Here is a 23,469-nt window from a genome sequence, read left to right on the forward strand (position 1 = left end):
CTGACACCATGGTCCAAAGTAATGTGCACAAGTTCACATGGAGAGAAGACACAAGAAATAAGAATCGACCCATTCACTATGTTATTGTTGATAGTGAAATCTCCATGCTGGTTCAGGATACAAGAGTGTACAGAGAATTTGAAATTGGAGGTGACCACTTAGTTATAAGTAGGATAAAATTAAATATCACTTTGAAAAGAACAGTATGTAAAAAATTTTGAAAAAGAAATTAGTTGTGCAGCTATTACAGGTAAATTGTAGACTGAACTATACAAACATTATTGAAGAAAGAATGGACCCATTTGAAAACAAGAACCAAACCTTGGATTCTCAGTAGCAAACTGTGAAGAAAACATTGATTGATATCTCCCCCAGGGATGCATGTGATAAAGTTGTCTGTAAGGATAGAAAAAGAAGAACACCATGGTGGACAAAAGAAGTTAAAGAAGCAGTTCTGGAAAAGAAGAAAACATACCAAAAGTTCCTAGTAAATAATTCAATAGATGCCCTAAGAGAATACAGAGAAAATTATAAGAAAAGTAAGCTATGAAACAGAAATCATAATAAGACTGGTAAGAATATAGAAGGAAATTAGCAAAATATTGTGGAACTATTGAAGAAGCTTAGAAATGGAAGAAAAAGTACTGCAAAAGGAATCAAAGATAATGAAGGTGACATGAAAACTGAAGATAAGTATGAGGTCTGACACAGAAAAAATGAGACTGTGCCCGTATTTCTTTTTATTTAACAAATTGAGAAAATCATCTATGATCTCCTTCAAAATAGTTCCCTTCTGAGTTGACACACAGCTGCATATGATTCTGCCAACGTTCAAAGCAATTCTGCAGATCATTTTCTTAAAGGCTGTTGAGGATCCTCGTTGTTTTTGCTTTCACATCTTCTACCGAAAAATGGGTTCCTTTGAGCACCAACTTGATCTTTGGGAAGAAGTGGGAAGTTGCACGGAGTCAGGTCTGGCGAATAGGTGGGTGCTCAAGGCAAGTGATGTTGCAATTAGCTAAAAAGTGCTTCACAGACAAAGCATTGTGGGCTGGTGCATTGTCTTGGTGCAAAATCCAACCGTTTCCCCCATAATTCTGGTCATTTCCTTCTCACGTGTTCGTGCAGTTTCATCAAGACTTCAAGGTAATACTGCTGAATTAACATCTGGCTGCTGGGAACCCACTCTGCCATTACAATTACCTTGGATATTGAAAAAAAAACAATCAACGTGGCCTTAAACTTCAAATGATTCATGCTTGCTTTTTTTTTAGTATTGGAGATATTGCTGACTTCCACTGCATTGATTGTCGCTTGGTTTCCAGATCAAATGTAAATATCCACGTTTCATCACAAGTAATTACCAAATTCAACAAGTCTGGTTCATCCTTAATTCATTGCACTAGGTCCAAACACAGTTCCTCATAATGTTCTTTTTGTTCACCTGACCATATTTTTGGAACTATTTTTGCTCAAGCCTTTTTTCATGTTCAAATCTTTAGTTAAAATGCGTCAGGCACTTTCCCTGTCCAAATGAACTTTCTCAGCTACAGCTCGAACACCCAACCATGTGTCTTTTCAAATCACATCTCGCACTTTTTTAATGTTGTCATCAGTAACTGCGGTGCATGGGCAGCCTGGGTGATCATCATCTTTCAAGCTTTCCCTGCCTTCCAAAAATCATTTGTTCCATTCAAAAATGCGTGCACGAGACATGCACTTTTTACTGTAAGCCTCAGTCAATAATTGAAAAGTTTTCGTCGCGGGTTTCTTCAGTTTCGCAAGAAACTTGATGTTAATTCACTGTTCACCTTGCACTCCCAACATTTTCCGACCGAGGGTAAGTTAACGTCTATATTTGAACACGCGTCCACTCATACTTAGTGGACTGAGTGTCACCCGTGAGAAAAGGCTCACAGTGACAGATTAGAACATGTTCTGTAACAATCTCTTTGTCTCTCCTCTCTGTTCTCAAGCTATAGGGTTACCTCATTTTTTGGGTCGGATGTCATATATCCTAGATGTCTGGAGTAATTGTATTGAAAGACTAACAGTCTTTCAGTTATTAAAAAAGACAAGTAGTGACAGAACTGTAGTAGAAAATTTTCAAGAGAAATGCAAACAGGACATATCAATACTTGAGGTAGAAAAAGTCGTCAAAAACTTGAAATCTGGAAAGGCAGCTGGAGTAGATGATATTCGATCAGCGATGCTCAATTAATGTGTTCTTCAGATTTTGTTATTCAGTCTGGAAGGTGTTTTGGCTTTATTTTTTTTATATTTGAGCAACAGTTCACGTCCGAGAATTGTTCAACTTTGATTCTTTTTAAATCTTTTAGTTCACATTTTTCTTTTCAGCAGAATCTTATTTTTTTTTTATCTTGCTTGGTGCTAGCTGATGATCACTTCCTTATGCACTCAAATTTCAAGTTTAGAATATTTCAAATTCTTTTGTAACATGGTATTGATAATAACTGCTCTATGTCCTGAGAGAAGTCTAGCAAGTACTTGTCATTATAACAAACGTAGTCCTTTTTTCCAAATTTTCCCAAAACATGTTTTGTATGTCCAGATCCATTTCCTACTCTAATGTTTAGGTGTCCCAGAAGAACTAATTTTTCCTTTTTTCTCTGTGTTAGCTCTCCTCTCTAATGACTCAAACAATTCTTCACTTTCTTTCCTGTTAGAAAATGTTTCCAAGGACCAAGGCATAAATAGGTCTCATTGTTCAATTTCCCCATTTTGAAAGTTTCCCACATTACTCTACTTGAAATCGGTTCCCATTGAATAAATCATCTTTGTTGATGATTTATTCATGCATAAATCATTATTGAGAAGGATCTCATCTGTTTTTGTCTTAGTCTCAGTAATCTAAATTAATTTGACATTTTTGCTTCTCTAATTTTTCTGCTAGTTCCACCTCTCTTTCAGTTGATGCTTTTTATATCAATGCTATCTCTTCAGTTCTGCTGAAGTTTAAAATTGTTTCAGGTACTGACTTTTCACTGTTTTCACTGGTTCCCTGCTGGAAGCAGTATTTGCCTTATGCATCCAGGTGATGCCCCCCCCCCCCTTCTCCAGGCTGGTATGATGTAAGATTATATTGTGTCTCTACATGTTTTCTTCAGATTTTGTTACTCAGTTTAGGTTTTTTTCAGCTAGTACTGGTAGTGTAGGTAATAATAAAAAGTAATTATTATTATTAATATACAAATATTAATAAATATGAAATATGCAATTGACCCTGCACACAGAATCAATTGGAGAGAAACAAAAGTACTGCACAGAAGCTCTTACAAGTCAGAGAGGTTGTTCCTGGAATCAACAGAAGCCCTGAAACATACTCCAAACCTCAACAAGTATGGCTGTATAAATCTGCCAAAGATTTGGGAGAACAGTCATCCCTAAGATCAAATTAGTATCTGTTTTTTTTGTTTTTTTTTTTAACTTAGATGGCACCTAATTAGGACTTTAGTCTTTGTGTTGCATGCTACAATTACTCATACTGGTCCACTGTTACACCAGATTGCGGTTGTCTTGCTGCTGTAACAAACTTTATTTGTATGCTCTGAAGATGCTGGATATAATACCAGCTGAATATTAGTGTTTAAGTTAATAAATAGTTATTTTCTTATCAATCTGTGTTCGCATCTATACCATTAAAATCCAATCAACATGTGTGACGAACACATAAGCCTTTCCACACGATTATCTTCCACTTTTATTAAGCAGTCTTTACTGCTTCTGTCACTTTCCTACCACCATGTGAGTAAAGTTGTCTTTTCATAATCATTCTTTTTCTTGCTAGCTACGTAGTGAAAAAACTCTTTTGGATTTACTTTGGCTTCAGTTAATTTTCTCTTGAAATATGATTTAGCCTTCTCAGCTTTATACTATCCCTTAGTAACTGCATAAATTCCATTTCCATTTTGCCATGTGTCCTTTTTTTCTTCCAATCTATATCACCATAGTTGAAGTCTCCCATGATAATTGCTCAGCCAGCTCATTGTGCTAATCTGGTGATGCATGTCATCCACATTTTCTTCTGGATTCCCAAGTCTATAGCAGCAACCAACAATATATTTTGTCCTATTGGCCTCTACCAATAGGATAAAATACAAAATCCAGATAGGCTAAAATGAAACATTTCCATCAGATCTACAATCTTTCTTAACTTTATCTTTGTTGAAGTTTCTCAGCTATCATTAATAATACATTTCTTCCTGTTCTATTTCTTCTATCTTCTCTGAAAATACAGTATCCATTACATTCTATCCCTGTAACTTCATTCTCTGACAACCAGGTCTCGCTGATGCCAATAATTTTTGCCCAAGTTGAGCTGGCCAATGCTAGGAAACTCCTCTCCTTTATTTCTGATACTTCGGGCACTCATGTACATGCATTTCAACATCCTCTTGGGCCCACAGATACCTTTCCATAATGTCATTACCTGCCCACTCAGATAAGAAAACTGCGAAACTGTACCCAGCTCTTTATAATCATTCCTGCACTGATAATTATCTATCCCAGGGATGGCTATACATGTTTGATTGCATTCCCCCCCCCCCCCCCCCCCCCCAATATCTCTAGTTTCCCTGATTTTGCACTTCAGACTCTCACTGAACAACACTTTCTTCAAGCACCTATCTCCAAAACCTTTAAGTGCAATTCATCAGGCATACACAGATCCTTATGTTCATCCAATTCCTTCAGTGCATATACAGGGTGTCCCAAAATTCACGCAAGAAGTAATTTTGATAGAAAACACAGGTTTTTAATTAAAAATTGTAATTTCTTATTGATTCATAAAGTATACAGTAGAGGGTTATGCATGGAATAGCATATCGGGTAAATGGCCTCCACAGCTCTGCTGGCACATACGCACTCTGTTGTCGAAATTTTCCATGACCGTTTTGCATAAATTGTGGCTGAATTTCGTTGATACAGCACTCAATTTCCTCCTTCAAGGCATGGGTGGTCGTGGGCTTGTTGGCATAAACCTTAGACTTCAAAAAAACCCAAAGAAAAAAGTCCAACGGCGTTAAGTCACATGATCTGGGCGGCCAATTCTGATCACCAAAACGGGAAATTACACGACCAGGAAATGAACTCATGCAGTAATTGAATTGTTTCTTGGGCTGTATGGCATGTGGCACCGTCTTGTTGAAACCACATGTCATCCACATCCATATCTTGCAATTTATGCACAAAAAACTGGATTATCATGTCATGATAGCGAGCACTGTTAACTGTTATTGCCTTACCAGCCGCATTTTCGAAGAAGAATGGACCGATGATGCCTCCAGACCAAAATCCGCACCAAACAGTGACACGTTGTGGATGCATTTGTTTCTCAACAATCACTCGTGGATTTTCTGAACCCCAAATGCGACAATTTTGTCGATTAACGAAGTCATCAAGATGAAAATGAGCCTCATCGCTGGTTTTGTTCGAAAAATAAGCATCCACTTGTTGTTGTTCCATAATCCATGAAAATGCATTGTTCTTTCGTGTAGCGCTCTATTTTTAATAACCCTGAACTGTCAGCTGTCACGCTGTCTTTTTTTTTCTCATTGGCAACACTTTACCGCACAAATGGCGCTAAATTTAAATCTTGCGTGAAGTTTGGGACACCCTGTATAAACTGCACACCATTCCTCCTTAATCTTCTCATTGATTCATTGGCACTCATAACCCTTCTTCTCAATTCTATCCTGTCATAGGGAGGCAGTAGACTCACAATCTTTTCTTTCTTACTCTTCAGTTTTGCTTCTACTAACAATTTTATATCTTCTTTCAAATCATTTGTGCCAAAACAATTATAATCTGTTCTCTTCTTATTTCTGCAAACTTAAAGCTCCACTAAAATCCTTTATCTTCATGACCTACTTAGCTCTTTTTCTCTCAAAATCTGATTTAGCTTTCTTTTACCATACTAAGTCACCCTTCTTGCTCAGGCTATAGAATTATTTATATAAAAACATATCGATTCTAGATTATTTTCTTATTTAAAAAATGAAAGATATCTGTATGCAAGAATAATGTTTTTCTAATGTGAATTATTCAAACTGAGTGAAAACTTTTTTTTTGACATTGTGATATTTCTGTTTTGCAGATGCAACAAGGTAGGAGAACAGCTAGTTTGAAAGCAAGCTATGAAGCAATCAATTCAGGTCTTCCAACACTTGGCCGGGAATTTACCTTGGGTAGTAGAGACATTGGTTCCTTAACTGTAACTTCTGGTACCTCAGGAACTCCACCTGAAGTTAAGAGTTCTAGCAATAGGTCAAAGAAGTAAGTCATGCCATGCAAATTTTTGAATTTTAATTAATTAAATAAATAGTTTGTAACCACGAGTTTAAAGCTATAAATGTTTAATGATTTGTTGAAATTATCTAACACTTTAGGATTGCATAATTCTTTCTGGGCATTGAAAAAAAAAAAATGGTGGCAAACAACTCACATGTCTGGAATGTGTTGAAAGATGTATAATTTTTTAAAATTTTAGTTAATAATATTTAAGTTAAGTTATCATAGGTTTTTTTTTTTTTTTTTTTTTTTTTTTTTTTTTTTTTTTTTTTTTTATATATATATATATATATGGGTGTGTGATAGATTCAGTTATTTAGATTTAAGAAAAAAATTGTATATTTGTTTTAAAGTACATATTGCCAGTATGGTGCCAATGCATAGCAGCACAATAGCGGCCAAGATGTTTTTGTTGGACGAGTTGAATATGCAAAATTTTGTTCAGTGCAGTATATTACAGTACATATGAGATGTATTCATTGCACAAGTTGAAAGATTTATGGAAGGAGAATGAGACTAGTGAATGAATAGTTGTATTTTGAAAGTGAGTGTTAGTTGGGTGGAGAGAACAAAGCACATGATAGTAGAGTAAACAATATTTTTATTTTTGACAGAAATCTGGAAAATGTTAATGTTGGTGATAATGTTGAAAGCACAGCACTTGAACGGTCAAGAGAACAAAGAGGACCTTAAGAAGGAAATAGTGTGTTTATATGTAATTCTTCGCAGGAAAAACCATGAAACTGAAAGATTCCAGAAACATCAAGAGATAAAAGCTGAAAAGAGAAAAAAATCAAGAAGTACATGATAAGAAACTAGATGATATGAATAAATGAGAAAAAGAGGGTAAAAAGAATTTTTTTATGGTGTCTGGTATGTCCCTGATATGAAAATTAATAAATTGAAGCTGTCAGGATGCAAAAAAGGTAAGGTGAAAGGGTTTATTGTTTTAGCTGTCAGTGATGACCTGAATGGCAAAAAGTATTTTATGAGAAAAGATATGAAAGCATTATTGGAAAAAGCAAAAAAGATGATTAGCAAGCTCCTAAATATTATAAGTCAAAAAAAAAAAAAAAAAAAAGTGACCATCATGGTAAGGAAGGCAAAATCAGATTATGAGAAGAAATTAGTCAAGCAGGCTTAAGGAAATCCCAAAGAGTTCTGTCATTATATAGCAAATAAGAGAAAAAGAGTGACTGTGGAAGGACAATTTTAACAAGTTGATGATAGTGATGTGATAGAAGTACATGAAATAGTTGTTACTGGGTAACTCAACTATTGAAGCAAGAATAGAGGTTGATGAATTGGAAGTATTTAGGATATTGCAGAATCTCAATGCAAATGCAGCCATGGAATTAGATGGGATATCAGTGTATGTTTTATGAAAATGTGAGAAGGAACTGGCAATATCTCTGACTAGGCTGTATAACATATGCCTCAGCTATGGAAGTTCCCAAGACAGTGGAAGGATGGCAAAATAATTCCTTTGCATAAAGGAGGCTCTAAAACTGCTGTAATAAATTTTTAGACCAATCAGGTCAAAGTATCTCGGGAGTAGTAGTAAAAGTGTTTAAAATGTCAATTTACAAAGCCATTCTATGGGGGAAGCATGGCTTTGTGAAGGGTCAGTCATGCCTTAGTAATTTTCTACCTTTTTATAATACAGTGGTGGCTGAGTTGGATAAAGGGAATGTCTTACTACATGATGATACTGTTGTATATTTGACAGGATACCACATGGAACTCTGTTATGTAAATTGGAACAAATGGGGATGAATATGAAACTGGTAATATGCATATGAGTGTTGCTGATGAACACACATACCAAAATGTATTATGTCCATGGAAAAGAAGAATTAAGGTTTAAGGTGACTAGTGGTGTGCTGCAAGGCACTGTGCTTGGACCACTTACTACTGTTTAATTTGTACATAAATGATATGTGAAATCATTTGAAGGGAAATATTCAGTTGTTTGCTGATGATGCAAAATAGGATAAGAGTTGAAGTTCAGAGAACATATTGCTAAGATTGCAAAGGTAGTTAATAGGATTACTTGGTTATTGAAGAACACACTAACAAGCAGATAAAGAAGTTATCATTCATCTTTATAAGGTCTTGATATCCATATGTGGATTACTCTGCTCAGGTCTGGTCACATGGATTTCTTGGGGATGAGAAAGTAGTGGAGAAGATCCAGAGGCATGTGACCAAGATGGTGAGTGGGCTATGGAATGCTGCTCCCTATGAGAATAGATTGAGTGTTTGTAAGTGTTGTAAAAGTTGGCTGATAGGCAGAATATAGGGGATATGATAGAAAAGTTTAAGTTACTAAAGGGGGTTCTATAGGATTCATGCAAGGAAATATTTTAGCAGTTTGCTGGAGGGGGGGGGAGATAAGAGGTCATCCCTGGAAGATGAGCAAGAGTGTGGTTAGTGAGGAGGAGAACAAAATTTTCCCTTGGAGAGTGGTAAATGAATGGAATGGGTTACCAGAGTCAGGTGTGAGTGCTTTGTCTGTCAATGGATCAAGGAGAAGTACGAATAGAAGTACAATTATGTGATTCCACAACTACTGTCCCTCTCTGCATCTTGCATGATGTGATCTGCAAAAAAGGAGGAATAGGCACTTTTGTCAAATCAGGCATTCCCTTTCAAAAGCTGTCAAATCTGGAATCAGTGCTTTTTGATATGCTCTGCCTCAAGATTTTCTTACTTCACTTTATATCTTTCATTTACATGTTTTTATCACTCTCCCAATTCAGACAACCATGTTGTCTTTTTTGATTACTTATTTCAAAAAAGTTCATTTTATGCAGTCTAATTATCCAAAGTGTGAGATGATCTTCCTGGAAGACTTTAATGTTTATTATACAAACTGGCTCTAATTTGACATTAGAAGGGAATGACTTGATTTCCCAGAAGGGAAATCGAGTCATTAGCTCTCAGTCATGATCAAACATAAATAGTTAATAGACAACTGCAAATATCAGAATCCTGATCATTTTTTAATACACTGGATCTTTTCTTAACTAGCATTCCCTCTAAATGCACGATGGATGTTAGTTTCCCCTCTTTGCAGCACTGACCATAATTTATCCAGGCCTCCTTTTCTAGAGATAGATCTCCTTCCAGCCAATCTCAGCCTCATTCTCTATGGCATTATTCACTCATAGATTCATTGGACATCATCAGATGCCTTATGAACAATCCACATACATTATCAATTAGCATGGGCCAGAGAGCACACGTAATCTTGCTGGTTGATTATTTGAATAAATAGTGCCTCTTCTTTCTAGTCTGTAGACCATTTTAACTTGAATTCTTCTATGGACATGGATGTTGTGAATATCGTTAGTTGGAAGATAGATGAATTTTCGTCTAGTGTGAGACCACCATTCTGTTTACTGGAAGCATGAAGTGGTTTAAAAAGATTCCATGTTGGGTCTCTATAGTAGTTCTCCTATAAAAAACGAAGCTGGCTAGAAGAATATATGCAATTAAGAGACATAATGCACTGACTTCATGGCCTTAATGGATTCAGCTGCAATCCTAAACACCACCATCAACAATTTCTAGAGTAGTTTCTTGATTATTTGATCCATAGTTCATATGGTACTAATGTACAATAGGTTTATAACATTTTGTTGGTAGAATTTGCATATTAAAAAAATATGCAGATCAGTTTAAATCACCCTGGTTGAGTAACAAGTCATGCTACCTGCTCTTCCAGCCTGAGTGATATATTTAGATCTAGAGAGTGTTTTTTTGCCTATGTTTTATTCCAACAATGAACTTTAGAGGTGGCAGTATAAAAATTGCTTCTTGTAGTATTGGGTACTAGTTAGGTTCACTAGTCATGATGCCTGGAATCATGCTAACATTATCTTCAATATTGGTATTTTGGAAAAATGTATGTGTCCTGCATTTTGGAATTTCAGTGCTTCAGTAATACAAACAATGAGAGCCTCCGTAGCTCAGTTGGTATAGATGAAGTCTTTGGTCAGAAAGACCTGGGTTCAATTCCTGTCCATGATGTGATGAACCTTTATCTGGTCTCTATCGACGAAAGGCAAGATAGCCAATCTCATAGGGAGGTAGGGGTTTTATTTCACCCAGAAACTCTGTTTTTTTTGTCTCCCAGAACAGGCAAACCTGGTCCCCGTGAACACACGCATCTACAGACATCAGACACTCTTTCAGGCATAGGGCTAATCACCTTATCCTTGAATTACATTTAAGAAATCCAAGAATAGTTGGAAGGTCATGAGTGCTTAAGTGCCTGTTAGAACCGCTGATAGATGGAATACAAACAATGATTGTAAGCACATGGTTGAAGAGAATAACAATGAAGCATTACAGTGGCCATGATTCAGTCAGGGCTCTGTGCCCTGGCCAAATGACCATCTGTATGATGAACTGGAATGCAATATCATGGCATGACTGGTCTTCCTTAGTGGAGCTTTAAATGAAGAGTGGAGGAAGCTCCACAATACATCAGAGCTTTTTTTTCCTTCCCCAAACAGAGAATAGCACATTCAAAATTCAAATTAGAAGAAAGTTCTACAACACATTGAAGCAGTTGTAAAGCCAAAACACACAACATGTCATTAATTTCTGTCAATAATAATATGATTTTTAAAATATAGTCTTATTATAAATGTTTGAAATAAAAACATTTACAATAAATTTTTATCGGATTGAAAAACTTAAACAATGCTTTTGCATCATTTGATATGGTCTCTCTCTGCATATTACAGATGTAGATATCAACTGTATCCTTGACATTTGTGTATAATCATTTATTATCATTGAGTAAGTGATAATAAATATGTGATAGGATGCCATGTTGCAGACCTATCTGTTTGGCAAATTGATGATAAATTGGGTCAACAGTCACTGATACCATACTGAGATGGAAGTGCAGGGAGTCAGCTGCAAGTGCTATCTGCACTGGATGACCCACCACATCGACTGAATGCGACATTAGGGTTCTATGAAAGATAATATGATATTTGTTGGCCAACATGTTCTGCATGTTTTGGGCATTGACTGGAACATGAATCTGCACAAAAAAATTCAGAACTGAGGCTCACAGCATAGGTTTCCATGGTAGGGCAGGAATATGCAAGCCCCACATTACCCAAACCAAAATTCAGCATCATCTGGTGCAAATAGTGTGTACAGTGGAAGCTTGGAAAACTGTGTTATGGAGCAATGAATCACGCTACACCCTGTACCAAACAGATGGCTGGGTGTGGCAGATGCCTGGTGAATGTCTCTTACCAGAGTGTGTAACCTCCCAAGTAAGAAATTCCGGAGGTGGCATGTGATGATGGTATGGTCCTGTTTTTCCTATTTAGCCTCAGACCTCTATTTGTGGTGCCACGAATACTGAACTCTGAGAAGTATTTGAACATTCTGGACAATGCAATACTTCCTATTTTGTGTGTTTCTACAGAACTGACCATTGTCTCTTTCAGCAAGAAAATGCACCGTGTCATAAGGCTGCTGTAACTATGTGATTTATGGCAATGAATGCCACCACACTTGACTGGCCTCCAGAACTCTGATCTCAACTTCATCTGAACATCTGTGGGATGAACTGGTGCATCAGGTGACGTCAAGGGACATCTGCCTGACAACAGTCCAGGACCTCATTACATGCCTACAGCAAGAATGGTCCAGAATTCAATAGATCACTATCTTATGCTTGTGGAAAGTATGCCCTTTAGGATTCTGCAGTCATCTCAGTGAAAGGAAGTCTTACATCTTATTAAGGTGGGCGCCATGACTGTTTGTTCCTCACGCTATGTTGTCTGCTGACTTCTTTTCAAGCAGTGTATGTGTATATAGGGAATAACATGCAACTTAAATAAACATAAACAATGAATTGCAATTGCAACTTAATACAGTTGTTTGCATTCATTTGCATAACAAAATTATCTTGAATATATTTCTTAAATGCAAAAATAACTTTTATGTAAAATTAATAAGCTAAGGATTTTTCAAAATTCATAGTAGTTAATATTTCTACAGATATACAAGTGCATATCTAATACTTTTATGCATATTTGCTAATTAAACTTTCAAATTGTGATTAGATTTGCAAACATGATACATAAAACTAATATTGACAGTAAAAGTAAAAGTTACATCCAAAGCAAGGTTAATTTCTATATCAGTTAACTGCAAGAATGGTGCTCCAATAAATAAATTCTATTAGAAATCAGCTTTTATAAAATCTATACAGTGTTATATTTTCAAAGGTACTTTATAGTGTTCTTTGTTTATTCACTAATTTAGCTGTCTTTACATACATGACTGCCTCTTTATTTTTGCTACTTAAAAACAATTAAAGTGTTAAGCATAGGTAAACTAAATGAAATGTGCAGTTGTTGGAACATTATTGATTCATTTTGCCATGAATTAATTTCCTCTTTCAAGATTTTCCTGAACCATAGTGCACATATCTGTTAGCACTGGTGCAATACATGCGAGCAAGTACTATAATGTTGGCTAATGAATGTGTTTAATATTTATGGTAACTTGGATATACAGAAGGAATACTGAAATAGAAAGAGGTACCTTAAACAACAGGCAAGATGGTTAGAACTGGATATAAAATAATGACATAATTTGAATTTTAATGAAATGAAAACAACTGCCATAAATTTGATTTTTATAGGGCAGCACGTGCTTCTCAATCACAGCCTGTTGAACCTCCACCTCCACCACCACCATGTGAAGATTCTGGTGACTCTTCATTAGTAGATGAGAATGGTTTACCAGTAGACTGGCAGTTTGATCCCAGTGAACCACGTTATTGTATTTGTAATCAAGTATCCTATGGAGACATGGTTGCCTGTGATAATGAAGATGTAAGTAAATGTTTGTAGCCCTTCATTACAATATCCCATGATAAAAACAAAATTAAACAATCGGTTTAATTTAGTTTTGCAAATGCTTATAATTTGCTTTATAACATTAAAGGTAAGGACTGATTTAAATTAAACACACACTGATCTCTGTATTTTCAAATATGAATTAATTGGGTACCTCATATAACTGAATTAAACATTTTCATAGTCATCAGAGACAGGCTATCACATTAGCTCTGATAGTCTGGTCTTTTTTTTTGTTTGTGTATGTAGCTGTTTAAGGACAAGCTCAATTTGCAGCTTTTCACTTTTTTTTAACATAATTGTTTTTTTAATTATCCTTTTTGTATTAGAAGTGTGTCCCAATTAAACGATATTGTAATAATTTCAAAGGCACAAAAAACTAATGATTTTTTTTAAATGTAATACTGTTATGCTTTGGTATGGTAACATTTTGATTTAAAAATAAAATTGCCACTGTTTCATTTTTAGTGTCCCTACTTTTGGTATAAATCATGCTGTCTAAAAATCCTTTAAGAATAAGAGAGTGGCATGATTTATTTATGTATGCTGGAAATGTAGTTATACCTATATTATCATTCAAAAAAATAAGTTTGTCATGAGATTTTTAAGTATCATGGCATTAAAATAATTGATTGTGTGTGTGTGTGTGTGTGTGTGTGTGTGTGTGTGTGTGTGTGTGTGTGTGTGTGTGTGTGTGTGTGTGTGTGTGTGTGTGTGTACAGGGTATAACAAAGTAATAATATGTATCTTAAGTAATTATCTTCCACAGTATACCAAATATCATAATAATAATAATAATTATTATTATTATTAAGGTCTCTGATTGATTTCTTTATAGTCTCAGCAGACCTATTTTCCTCAGTGCTGGACGTTCGTGTGAGGAGAGGGGCAGAACTGTCAACTGTCCACTACCTTGTTGTCTGCACTCTACCGCTTCAGAAACCAGATGCTACCATCAACACTGGTAGGCCTAAGCAGCTATACTGCGTGAAATGAGAGGCACTAGAAAATGAGGCTGTGAGGAAGAATTTTGCGGATAACCATTTCGTCCAGGTTCAAAGAGATTCCCAAGCATACTGCAGATGTTAAGGAGGAGGTGGGAGCTGTTCAGAACTGCTGTCACTGCCTCTGCACTCTCATGCTGTGGCAAAAAGCAGCTCGTCGTGGTGACAGGCCGTGAGAAAAGGATGCCTTGGTGGAACCATGAGGTCCAAAAAGCTGTCCGGGCAAAAAAAGGAGGCCTGCCTAAACATGGCTTAGGGTCAGGTCATCTGAGATGCATTTCCGGTACACTGAGGCACAAAAAGCAGCTGCCGAGGCAGTAAAGACAGCAAAGCAGAAGGCTTGGGAATCCTTTAGAGAAAGATTAGACTCATCCTATGCAAATGCAAACAAAGTATTCTGGCAGACCATCCGCCACCTTCGAGGGAGGAAATTGTGCACAGCAAGGGCAATTAAGGCCTCTGATGGTGCACTTTTAACAACCGAGAAGGATATCCTCCACAGATGGAGGGAATACTTTTAAGAGCCTTCTTAACCGAGGTGGCCCAGCAGTTGTGGACATCCAAGGGGTGCAGATCGGGGTGATGACTAGTTTCACAGCAGAAGAGGTCCATTTAGCAATAAAATCACTAAAATTGGGCAAGGCTGCTGGTGATGATGAAATTCGGCCCAAAATGCTAAAAGCCTTAAATTGAGGCTGGGCTGGCTGACTTGAGTGTGTCAGGCTGCTTGGGTATCTCGGTGAGCACCAAAGCAGTTGCAGACAGGCATAATAATATCAGTCTTCAAGAAGGGAGACCAGAGAGATTGCAGCAACTATCGTGGCATCTCTCTGCTCAGCCTGCCTGAGAAAGTATATGCTAGGTGCTTGGAAAGAAGGTGCAGGAGCATAGTTGAGTCAAAGTTCCAGGAAGGACAATGTGGCTTTCGTCCTGGTATAAGCACAACTGACCAAATCTTCACTTTAAGGTAAGTCTTTGAGAAATCTTGGGAATATGCCAAGAATGTCTACACATGTTTCGTGGACTTGGAGACGGCATATAACCGGGTTCCTTGGGATAAGCTTTGGCAAGTAGTACAGGAGTATGGAGTGGATGGCCAACTATTAGCTGCCATCAAGTCCTTGTATGAATGCCGGAGTTTTGTGTCAGGGTAAATAGCACAAAGTCTGAACCTTTCACTGTCTCCATTGACCTCCACCAGGGGTGTGTTCTGTCACCCCTCCTTTTCATAATATTTATGGACTGGATTGATAGGCACAGCCGAGGCAGTGAGTGTGTCAGAACTGCAAGATGTAGCATTGGACGTCTGCTTTTTGCAGATGATCTAGTTCTGCTTAGCTCTTTCCACAGCAGACCCTGGATAGGTTTGTAACTGTTTGTGCAGAACCGGAATGAAGATTAGTGTGGTCAAAACTGAAACATTTGTGGTCTCAAGACAACCATCCCAGTGCACTCTACATGTGAGTGGAGTCCCACTGAGGCAGGTGGAGAAGTGTAAATATCTTGGGTCCACATTCATGGGTGATGGAAAGTTGGATGAAGAGCTAGATACTCGGATTGGCTGTCTTCAATACAGTCTATGTCCCCATCCTCACTTATAGTCATGAGAATTGGGTAATGACCGAAAGAATGCGGACACGAATCCAAGCAGTTACGAGGTTCTTTCGAGGGGATTGTTCTTGGTTTTCTTGGTCTTCCTCTGGATCTTTTTTCCTGCCATCTTGGCATCAGACCACTTGTTTGCAAATTTTTCTTCTCCCATTCTGTTCAAGTGACTATACCATGGTAGATTAATTTGGTCACACATTACTGAATGCTAGTAATTTAAAGTTCCTTCCTAATATCATATCATCTGTTTATTCCCTAATCTTACTCAAAACTCTCATGTTTATGTTTTCCAGGTCTGTAATCAAGTCTTTTATTTCTAACCTAGCTCTCAGATTCATAAGTTAGAATTAGTTTAAACACTGTCTTGTACGAGGATTGTTTGAAAAGTTTGGTAAGTTTCCAATAGATGGTGACACAATTCGTTCATTCATACCAGTGTCAGCACGTATCATCTTTTTCCTGACCCCTGGCAAAATTTTAGCCATGTGCGACACATAGTTCTCATTTGGCAAACATTTCAAATGACCATGTTTGCATTTTTCATATAAATGGAGAAAAACCAATTTTTCGTGCAGTGATAAAATATTTTTATTTGAAGAAATGGATGGCTGTGCAGATCTAAGCCAAGTTAGATGCAGTTCATGGGGACTCTGCACCAGCATTAAAGACTATTTATTTTTGGATAAACGAGTTTAAACATGGTTGCAACTCCATCGAAGATGAAGCACACTCTGGACTTCTGACTGAGGTCATTATGAATGAAATGACTGACAAAATCCATAGTATCGTTATGGAGTGAAAGTGCATGAGATTGCTGAGATTGTAGGCATCTCTACTGAATAGGTGCATAATATCCTGCATGAGAAAGCTGTGCACGCGATGGGTGCCACGATTCTTGAACTGTCGATCAAAAGTGCATGCAAAAAGACATTTCAACGCAGTGTTTGGTGATGTTTAATTGCAATTTGCAGGATTTTTTATGTCAATTCATGACTGTAGATGATACTTGGATCCACCACTACACACCTGAGTCCAAGCAGCAGTCAAAACAGTGGACAATGCCTGGTGAAAGAGCATCGAAAAAAGCGAAGACCATTTTTCAGCTGGGAAGGTGATGGCCACTGTTATTTGGTATTCCCAAGGAATTATCATGATAGACTATTTGGAAAAGGATAAGACAATAACAGGAGCTGTTTAATTCTTTTAAACAGCCCAACAATGACACATAACCTATTATGCGTCATTGTTGGGCTGTTTAAAAGAAGAACTGAAGAAAAAACGGCCAAGATTGGCACACAAAAAAAGTGTTCTTTCATCAAGGCAATGCACCGTCCTACACATCAGCCATTGCAATGGCAAAATTGCACGAATTGTGGTTCAAATTGGTTCCACATCCACTGGACTTGGCCACGTATGACTTCTTCTTGTTCCCAAATTTAAAAATTTGGCTTGGTGGGAAAAAATTTTCTTCGAATGGGGAAGTCATCAAGGCTGTCATTGACTATTTTGCATAATTTGACAAATCCTACTTTTTAGATGGGATGAAAAAATTGGAAATTCGCTGGACTAAATGTGTAGACCTCGATGGAGACTGTAGAGAAATAAAGGTGATTTTTTCCAAAAAAAATGTGTTTAACTTGAATTTTTTACCAAACTTTTCAAAACAACCCTCATATATAGCTAGTTTAGTGATTTTGACTACTTTCTCTCTTATTCCATATAAATTTATTCAGGTAACTCCCTACCATACCAGTTTTGGTAATCCTGTTTTTTGTTTTGTTATTTAGTTTTCCATTTTCATAAAAATTTTTGCCTAAATAGTTAAATGTTTTATTTCTGAGTTTTCCATTCATGATGCAATTGATGTTTTCACTGTTTCTGGCTATATTCATAGTCTTTATTTTTTTATATCACTGATTTTTATACGAAATTTATTATATATTAATAATATATAATAAATTTAGCAACTCTTATAGGTAAAGATGACCTTGCTAATGCTTCTGCCTGGTATCACCACTTCTGGGTCTGGCTCCCACTGACGAGACCTCAATAAAGGTTGAAACCAGTCTGGGTAGTGGCCCTGCCCTTAATGCATAGCATTATACATGTCTGCAAGATGTGCTTTGCATTATGGGAGATACTAAGACAAGGTGTGATGAGAGCTTGGTCTACCTTTACCACGAGTTGCCTCAATCCTGAAGATACTTTAGGTGCAAACTTTGTTTGCTTACACTTGGATAAAGGATTGAACTAAATTTATTATCATGTACATATCTTAGCCAGATAGATTTTAGAAGGGAAGAGTTTGTTGTTTCTCTATTTGGCCTCATGGCCTAGACACATTAGAATCCAGTTTACAATGGAAAAGGAAAATAACAATAGTTTACCCTTCCTAGACACCTTAGTAACACTCCTTCCTAATGGTAACCTTTCTTTCTCTGTATATAAAACTCTAACCAATAGAGCCCACAATCTTTGTTCCAGTGAAATTGCCCTTCACCTTCCTTTCCAATGGCTACAATGATTACAGAATTAAAAAAATAACCAAGTCTTTCCCCATTCCTTGACCATCTCTTCAGAAGGACTTCAGAAATGCCATTACCATACCGTACATCCTTGGCACATCAGAAAAAATAGCCTGATTGTTAAAAAAAAGTACAACCTCCATACAGCTTTTAAGCCCCCACCATAAACTTGCTATCCTTATCCGTTCCACCAAAGATCAGCTCCTTTCTCTCTCAGTGCCTAGAGTATATAAAGTACCTTGTTCCTGTAAACTGGCTTACTTCGGACAGGTAGGCAGATCAGCAACCATCCAATTAGAAGAACACAAGTCATGCATCTGCAATCACGATTATGATCAATCTGCTCCACCATAGTAAATTAAAAAAGAAAGACTGTTCTTTGAATCTGCATCTGCACTCAGGAATCAACCAAATTTAAACAAATACAGTTGCATAAAACTTCCCAAAATTTGGGAAACAATAATTATCAGAGATCCCTCTTTATAACCTAGGCCACCTGCAAACGCCCATAGAGGGTACACCACCTAAATAGGACTTTAGTTTTGCTTACTGTTGTATTGTATTTGTGTGTGTTGTTACAAAAAGTTTTTTTGTAATCCCTGAAGATATCTCTGTGACTGAGACAAAATACTGGAAGCATTAAAACCCTTTCACAGTGCTGATAACATTCCATTAAATCTCCAACATAAATTCTTCACAGCACTTAAGCTTCAACACATGCAAATTGATTTTAACTTATGAATCAGAGTTAGATTAGAAATAAAACAGTTAATCAAAGACTGGAGATTAAGATCTCATAACTGTGATATAGTCATGCGAGAGAAATTACAGTAGTAATAAACAGATAGATGGTCAGTGTCAAAATCATTTTAGAAATAAAGAAAATTGCAAGGAATTTGAATCATTAGAATTCAGTAATGTGTGAGCAGTGGTAACAAAGAGATATTTAATACTAGGATTGTGGGAAAACGATCCCAGAGGAAGGCAGAGATTTTGATTGATTTAGTTAAGAATATTGAAAGGATAATCTCTAACTAGAAACCTGACAGATATCATTAATTTGAAAGAAAATTGTTAAGAAGTTAGTAATGATGTAAACTTCATTATGCAGACTATCTTGGTATCCTACATTCTTTGAGGGTACATATCAGGAACTGATGATGAAACTATAAAATAATGCTCTGTATAAAGTGCTGTATAAGAGATACTTTTTTTTTTCTTTCTGTAGTTTTGAGATGTTTTAGACAATTCCAATTATAAAAATGCTTCAGTTACCAAAATGAGATTTGAATCCTTTTCTTAAAACTTTTTCTAATGTCACATATACATATTATGTAGATCAGGAATGCCCCAATATTCAAGTCAAAGAATCTAATTAACTTGCCAGCCAATAACTTCATCAGTAAAGCCATTTTAAAATGGCATTGGTCATGTGGCTCGTTGCAATCTTTTAGTTTGTGTGTTAATATCTATTTATTCATTCTATTTTACTAGTGAGTAGCTGTATCCAGTTACTTCTGCAGTTATAAGGCTCATTTATTCCTTGTTAGTTTTTTTTTCTTTCTTAATTATATCTTGTAGATCCTAATTCATCTACGTTTGTTTTAAGTGTCTTTCATAATACAGACATTTAGATTAGTTTTCTTTCTGTGATTATAAATGCTATTTTTCGCCTCTGGCTGGACTGATTTTATTGAAATTTAGTATGCAAAAAAATTGTTAGTCCATGTTGATTTTTCATTTCAGCTGCATTGAAATTACATTTCCTTCGAAAACATTTTTGAAATTATGTAAAGCAATGACTCTACTTTGGGTGGATGGAATTTAATGAAATTTGGTGTCTCTGTGTTAACAGAACTCAACCATATACCTTCCGATCCAGTGGCTACAGTGCTTACAGAATTAAAAAAAAATCACCCACCCCAATCCTCGGTCATCCCTTCAGAAACATTTCAGAAATGCCATCACCATTCCCTATGTCTGCGATACATTGGAAAAAATGGCCATGTCTTTAAAAAAGTACAACCTCTATACAGCTTTTTAACTCCTACAGCAAACTTGCTACCTTATCTGTTCTATCAAAGATCAGCTCCCTCCTCTCTCTCTCTCAGTGCCTGGAGTATATAAAGTACCCTGTTCTTGCAAGCTGGCACAGGTAAATCTGCCGGCCCATCCATTTAGATGAACACAAAACTTGCATCTGCAATCACGGCTATGGTCAATATGTTCTTGCAGACCCTGTATTGGATAACACTCACAGGATCTTCTTGAAGAACACCACCCTGCTCCATCACAGGGAATTTAAAAAAGAAAGAACTGTTTTTGGAATCTGCAGTGGCACTGAGAAACCAACCAAATTTAAACAAATATGCAAAAACCTTTCCAGAATTTGGGGAATATTAATTATCAGAGAACTCTGCCATTGCCGGTCCCAAGCCCGGATGAGAAAGGAGGAGGATTGTACTTATGGCTAGCAACCATAATATGGAAAGAACATATTGCTACAGAAACCTCAACCATTGTTGGAAAACCAACACAAAACCAAGAGGGAGAAGTACTGGGGAAAAGAAGCAAGCCAGTGAAAGCTCCATTGGGGAAGCTGACAGGCGGAAAACTCCAAGAAAAAAACCTCTTTAGCCCAAAACTTTCAACCAAAATTGGATGCTGGAATATTAGGACTTTGTACGAAAGTGGAAAAGCTAACTTACTAACCAGAGAAATGGAAAGATACAAAATAGAAATACTAGGTCTAAACGAGACAAGATGGAATGGTAGCGGAGAAATCCAACTAACAACAAACAAATACATTTTATATTCTGGAAACCAGAATGAAGATGACACACATAGTAAAGGTGTAGCTTTCATGCTAACAACAGATGCTAGAAGAGCACTAATTGAATGGAAACCAGTTTCTGAAAGAATCATCAAAGCTAGATTTAAAACTAAATACAGAAATGTGACTATAATAAACATATATGGACCAACAAACAATGCAAAAACAGAAGAGAAAGAAGACTTCTATGACATGCTGCAAAAAGAAGTAGACAAAGTCAAAAGTAAAGATATGCTTTTAATTATAGGTGACATGAATGCAAAAGTAGGAAATAGTAACGTGGGATATGAACGAATAATGGGAAAATCCTAAAAGACTTTTGCACTTTCAATGATATGATCATGGACGGAACCATATTTAAACATGAAGACATCCATAAACAGACTTGGATATCACCTGATAAGAAATCCAAAAACCAAATAGACCATATTTTAATAAACAGATCTTGAAGAACCTCTTTGATGGATGTAAGAGTTTGGGGAGGTGCAGATGCCTTTACAGACCACTTATTACTGATTTCAAAAATAAAAATGAAACTAAAAAAATATTTAAAGACAAGAATCAAAGACAATATATCCAAACTGAAAAACAAGGATACAAAAGACAAATATAAAATAACATTAAGGAATAAATATGGAAGCCTTGTAGAACAATATAAGGAAATAGACATTGAAGAGAACTGGGAAAAAATAAAGAATATATTTAATAGTACTGCCAGAGAAGTCAGAGTAGGGATTACAAACAATGGATCTCTGAAGAAACCATCAAATTATGTGAAGAAAGGAATACACTTCTGCAAAGTATAGAAGAAAACAAAAGAAATAGGATAAATGAAAGATACAGGCTTAAAAATGGATAGATAAAAAAAGTGCAAGGAAAGATAAAAGAGTTTTCCTGGAGGAAATGTGTAAAGAGGCTGAAGCAGCAGCAAGTAAATTTGAACCAAAGAAGTTGTTTGAGATAACAAGAAAGCTAGCTGGGAAGAGTTTTAAAAGAGAAGGGCCTGTAAAAAATAAACAAGGAAAGTTACTCACAAATGAAGCAGACATAGAGAAAAGATGGGTAGAACATTTCCAAGAAATTTTAAATGGAGAAATAGAAAACCTAGAAGAAGAAATACAGGAACTATAAGTAAACTAGAAATAACTCACGCAGTAAAGAAAACAAAAAACAATAAAGCAGCTGGGAGTGATAATATACAGGCTGAACTACTTAAAGCAGATATAAACACTACTGTTGAAATGCTACACCTGCTATTTAATCAAATATGGGAAAAGGAGGAATGGCCAGAAGACTGGAATACAGGACTCCTGGTTAAACTGCCAAAAAGGAAGATATAACACTTTGTAAAAATTGGAGAGGGATTTCACTTCTAAATGTTGTAAGTAAAGTATTTACTAGAACGAATGAAACAAGAAATTGAAACTAAACTGAGGAAAGAACAGGCTGGGTTCAGGCCAAACAGATCTTGTATTGATCAGATAATAACATTAAGAATAATTGTTGAACAGTCAATACAACAGAGTGGCAGAGTAGCCTATATTTGGGATTCATCGACTTCGAACGTGCATTTGATAGCATAGACAGAAAGACTATATGGAAGTTAATGAAGCACTACGGGATTCCTCAGAAAATCATAAATATAAAGAAAACTCATGAAAAATCCAAAATCCAAATAATAATAAATAATGGCAAACTATCAGAACCATTTGCAACAAACACAGGAGTAAGACAAGGATGTATACTCTCCCCAACCATCTTTCTGATTGTCATTGACTGGGTGATGAAGAAAACATCTGAAGAAAGAATTGGCATTCAATGGGGATGGTCAAATAAAATCAGTGACCTGGATTTTGCAGACGATATATGCCTTTTGGCACAAAAACATCAACACCTCCAAAAGAAAATAGATAATTTAAACCAGAAAGCAAATAAATGCAGATTGAAAATAAATCACATAACTAGACCAAAGTAATGAAGATAAACCCCAAACAAGAATTAGTCTTTGAAATACTAGGGAAAACACTGGAACAGGTAGATAACTTTATCTACCTAGGATCAGTGATCAGTACACGAGGAGGAACCAAACAGGACATACAAAACAGAATCCAGAAAGCACGTGCATTCAATATGATGAAGAAAATTTGGGGGTCCAAAGAAATAAAATTAAAAACCAAAATTAGGCTCTTCAACACTAATATTAAACCAGTTTTACTATATGAAGCTGAGACATGGTCACTCACAAAGGAAGGAAAACATAAATAAAATACAGGTCTACATAAACAAAT

General features: G+C 36.3%; 1 protein-coding gene across 3 annotated transcripts in view; it reads left to right on the top strand.

The window, feature by feature from the left end:
- The window catches only part of Ing3 (Inhibitor of growth family, member 3), a 192,757-nt gene that overhangs the window by 160,194 nt on the left and 9,094 nt on the right, over positions 1-23,469 (top strand). For all 3 annotated transcript variants that reach the window (XM_090400953.1, XM_090400952.1, XM_090400954.1), the window contains 2 exons: positions 6,116-6,294; positions 12,995-13,187. In XM_090400953.1, coding sequence (XP_090257079.1) covers positions 6,116-6,294; positions 12,995-13,187 — 372 coding nt within the window. The remainder of the gene's footprint in view (positions 1-6,115; positions 6,295-12,994; positions 13,188-23,469) is intronic.

Source organism: Typopeltis vanoorti, chromosome 11, assembly GCF_054136105.1.
Source record: "Typopeltis vanoorti isolate ZY-2024b chromosome 11, IOZ_Tvanoo_1.0, whole genome shotgun sequence".
Lineage (NCBI taxonomy): Eukaryota > Metazoa > Arthropoda > Arachnida > Uropygi > Thelyphonidae > Typopeltis > Typopeltis vanoorti.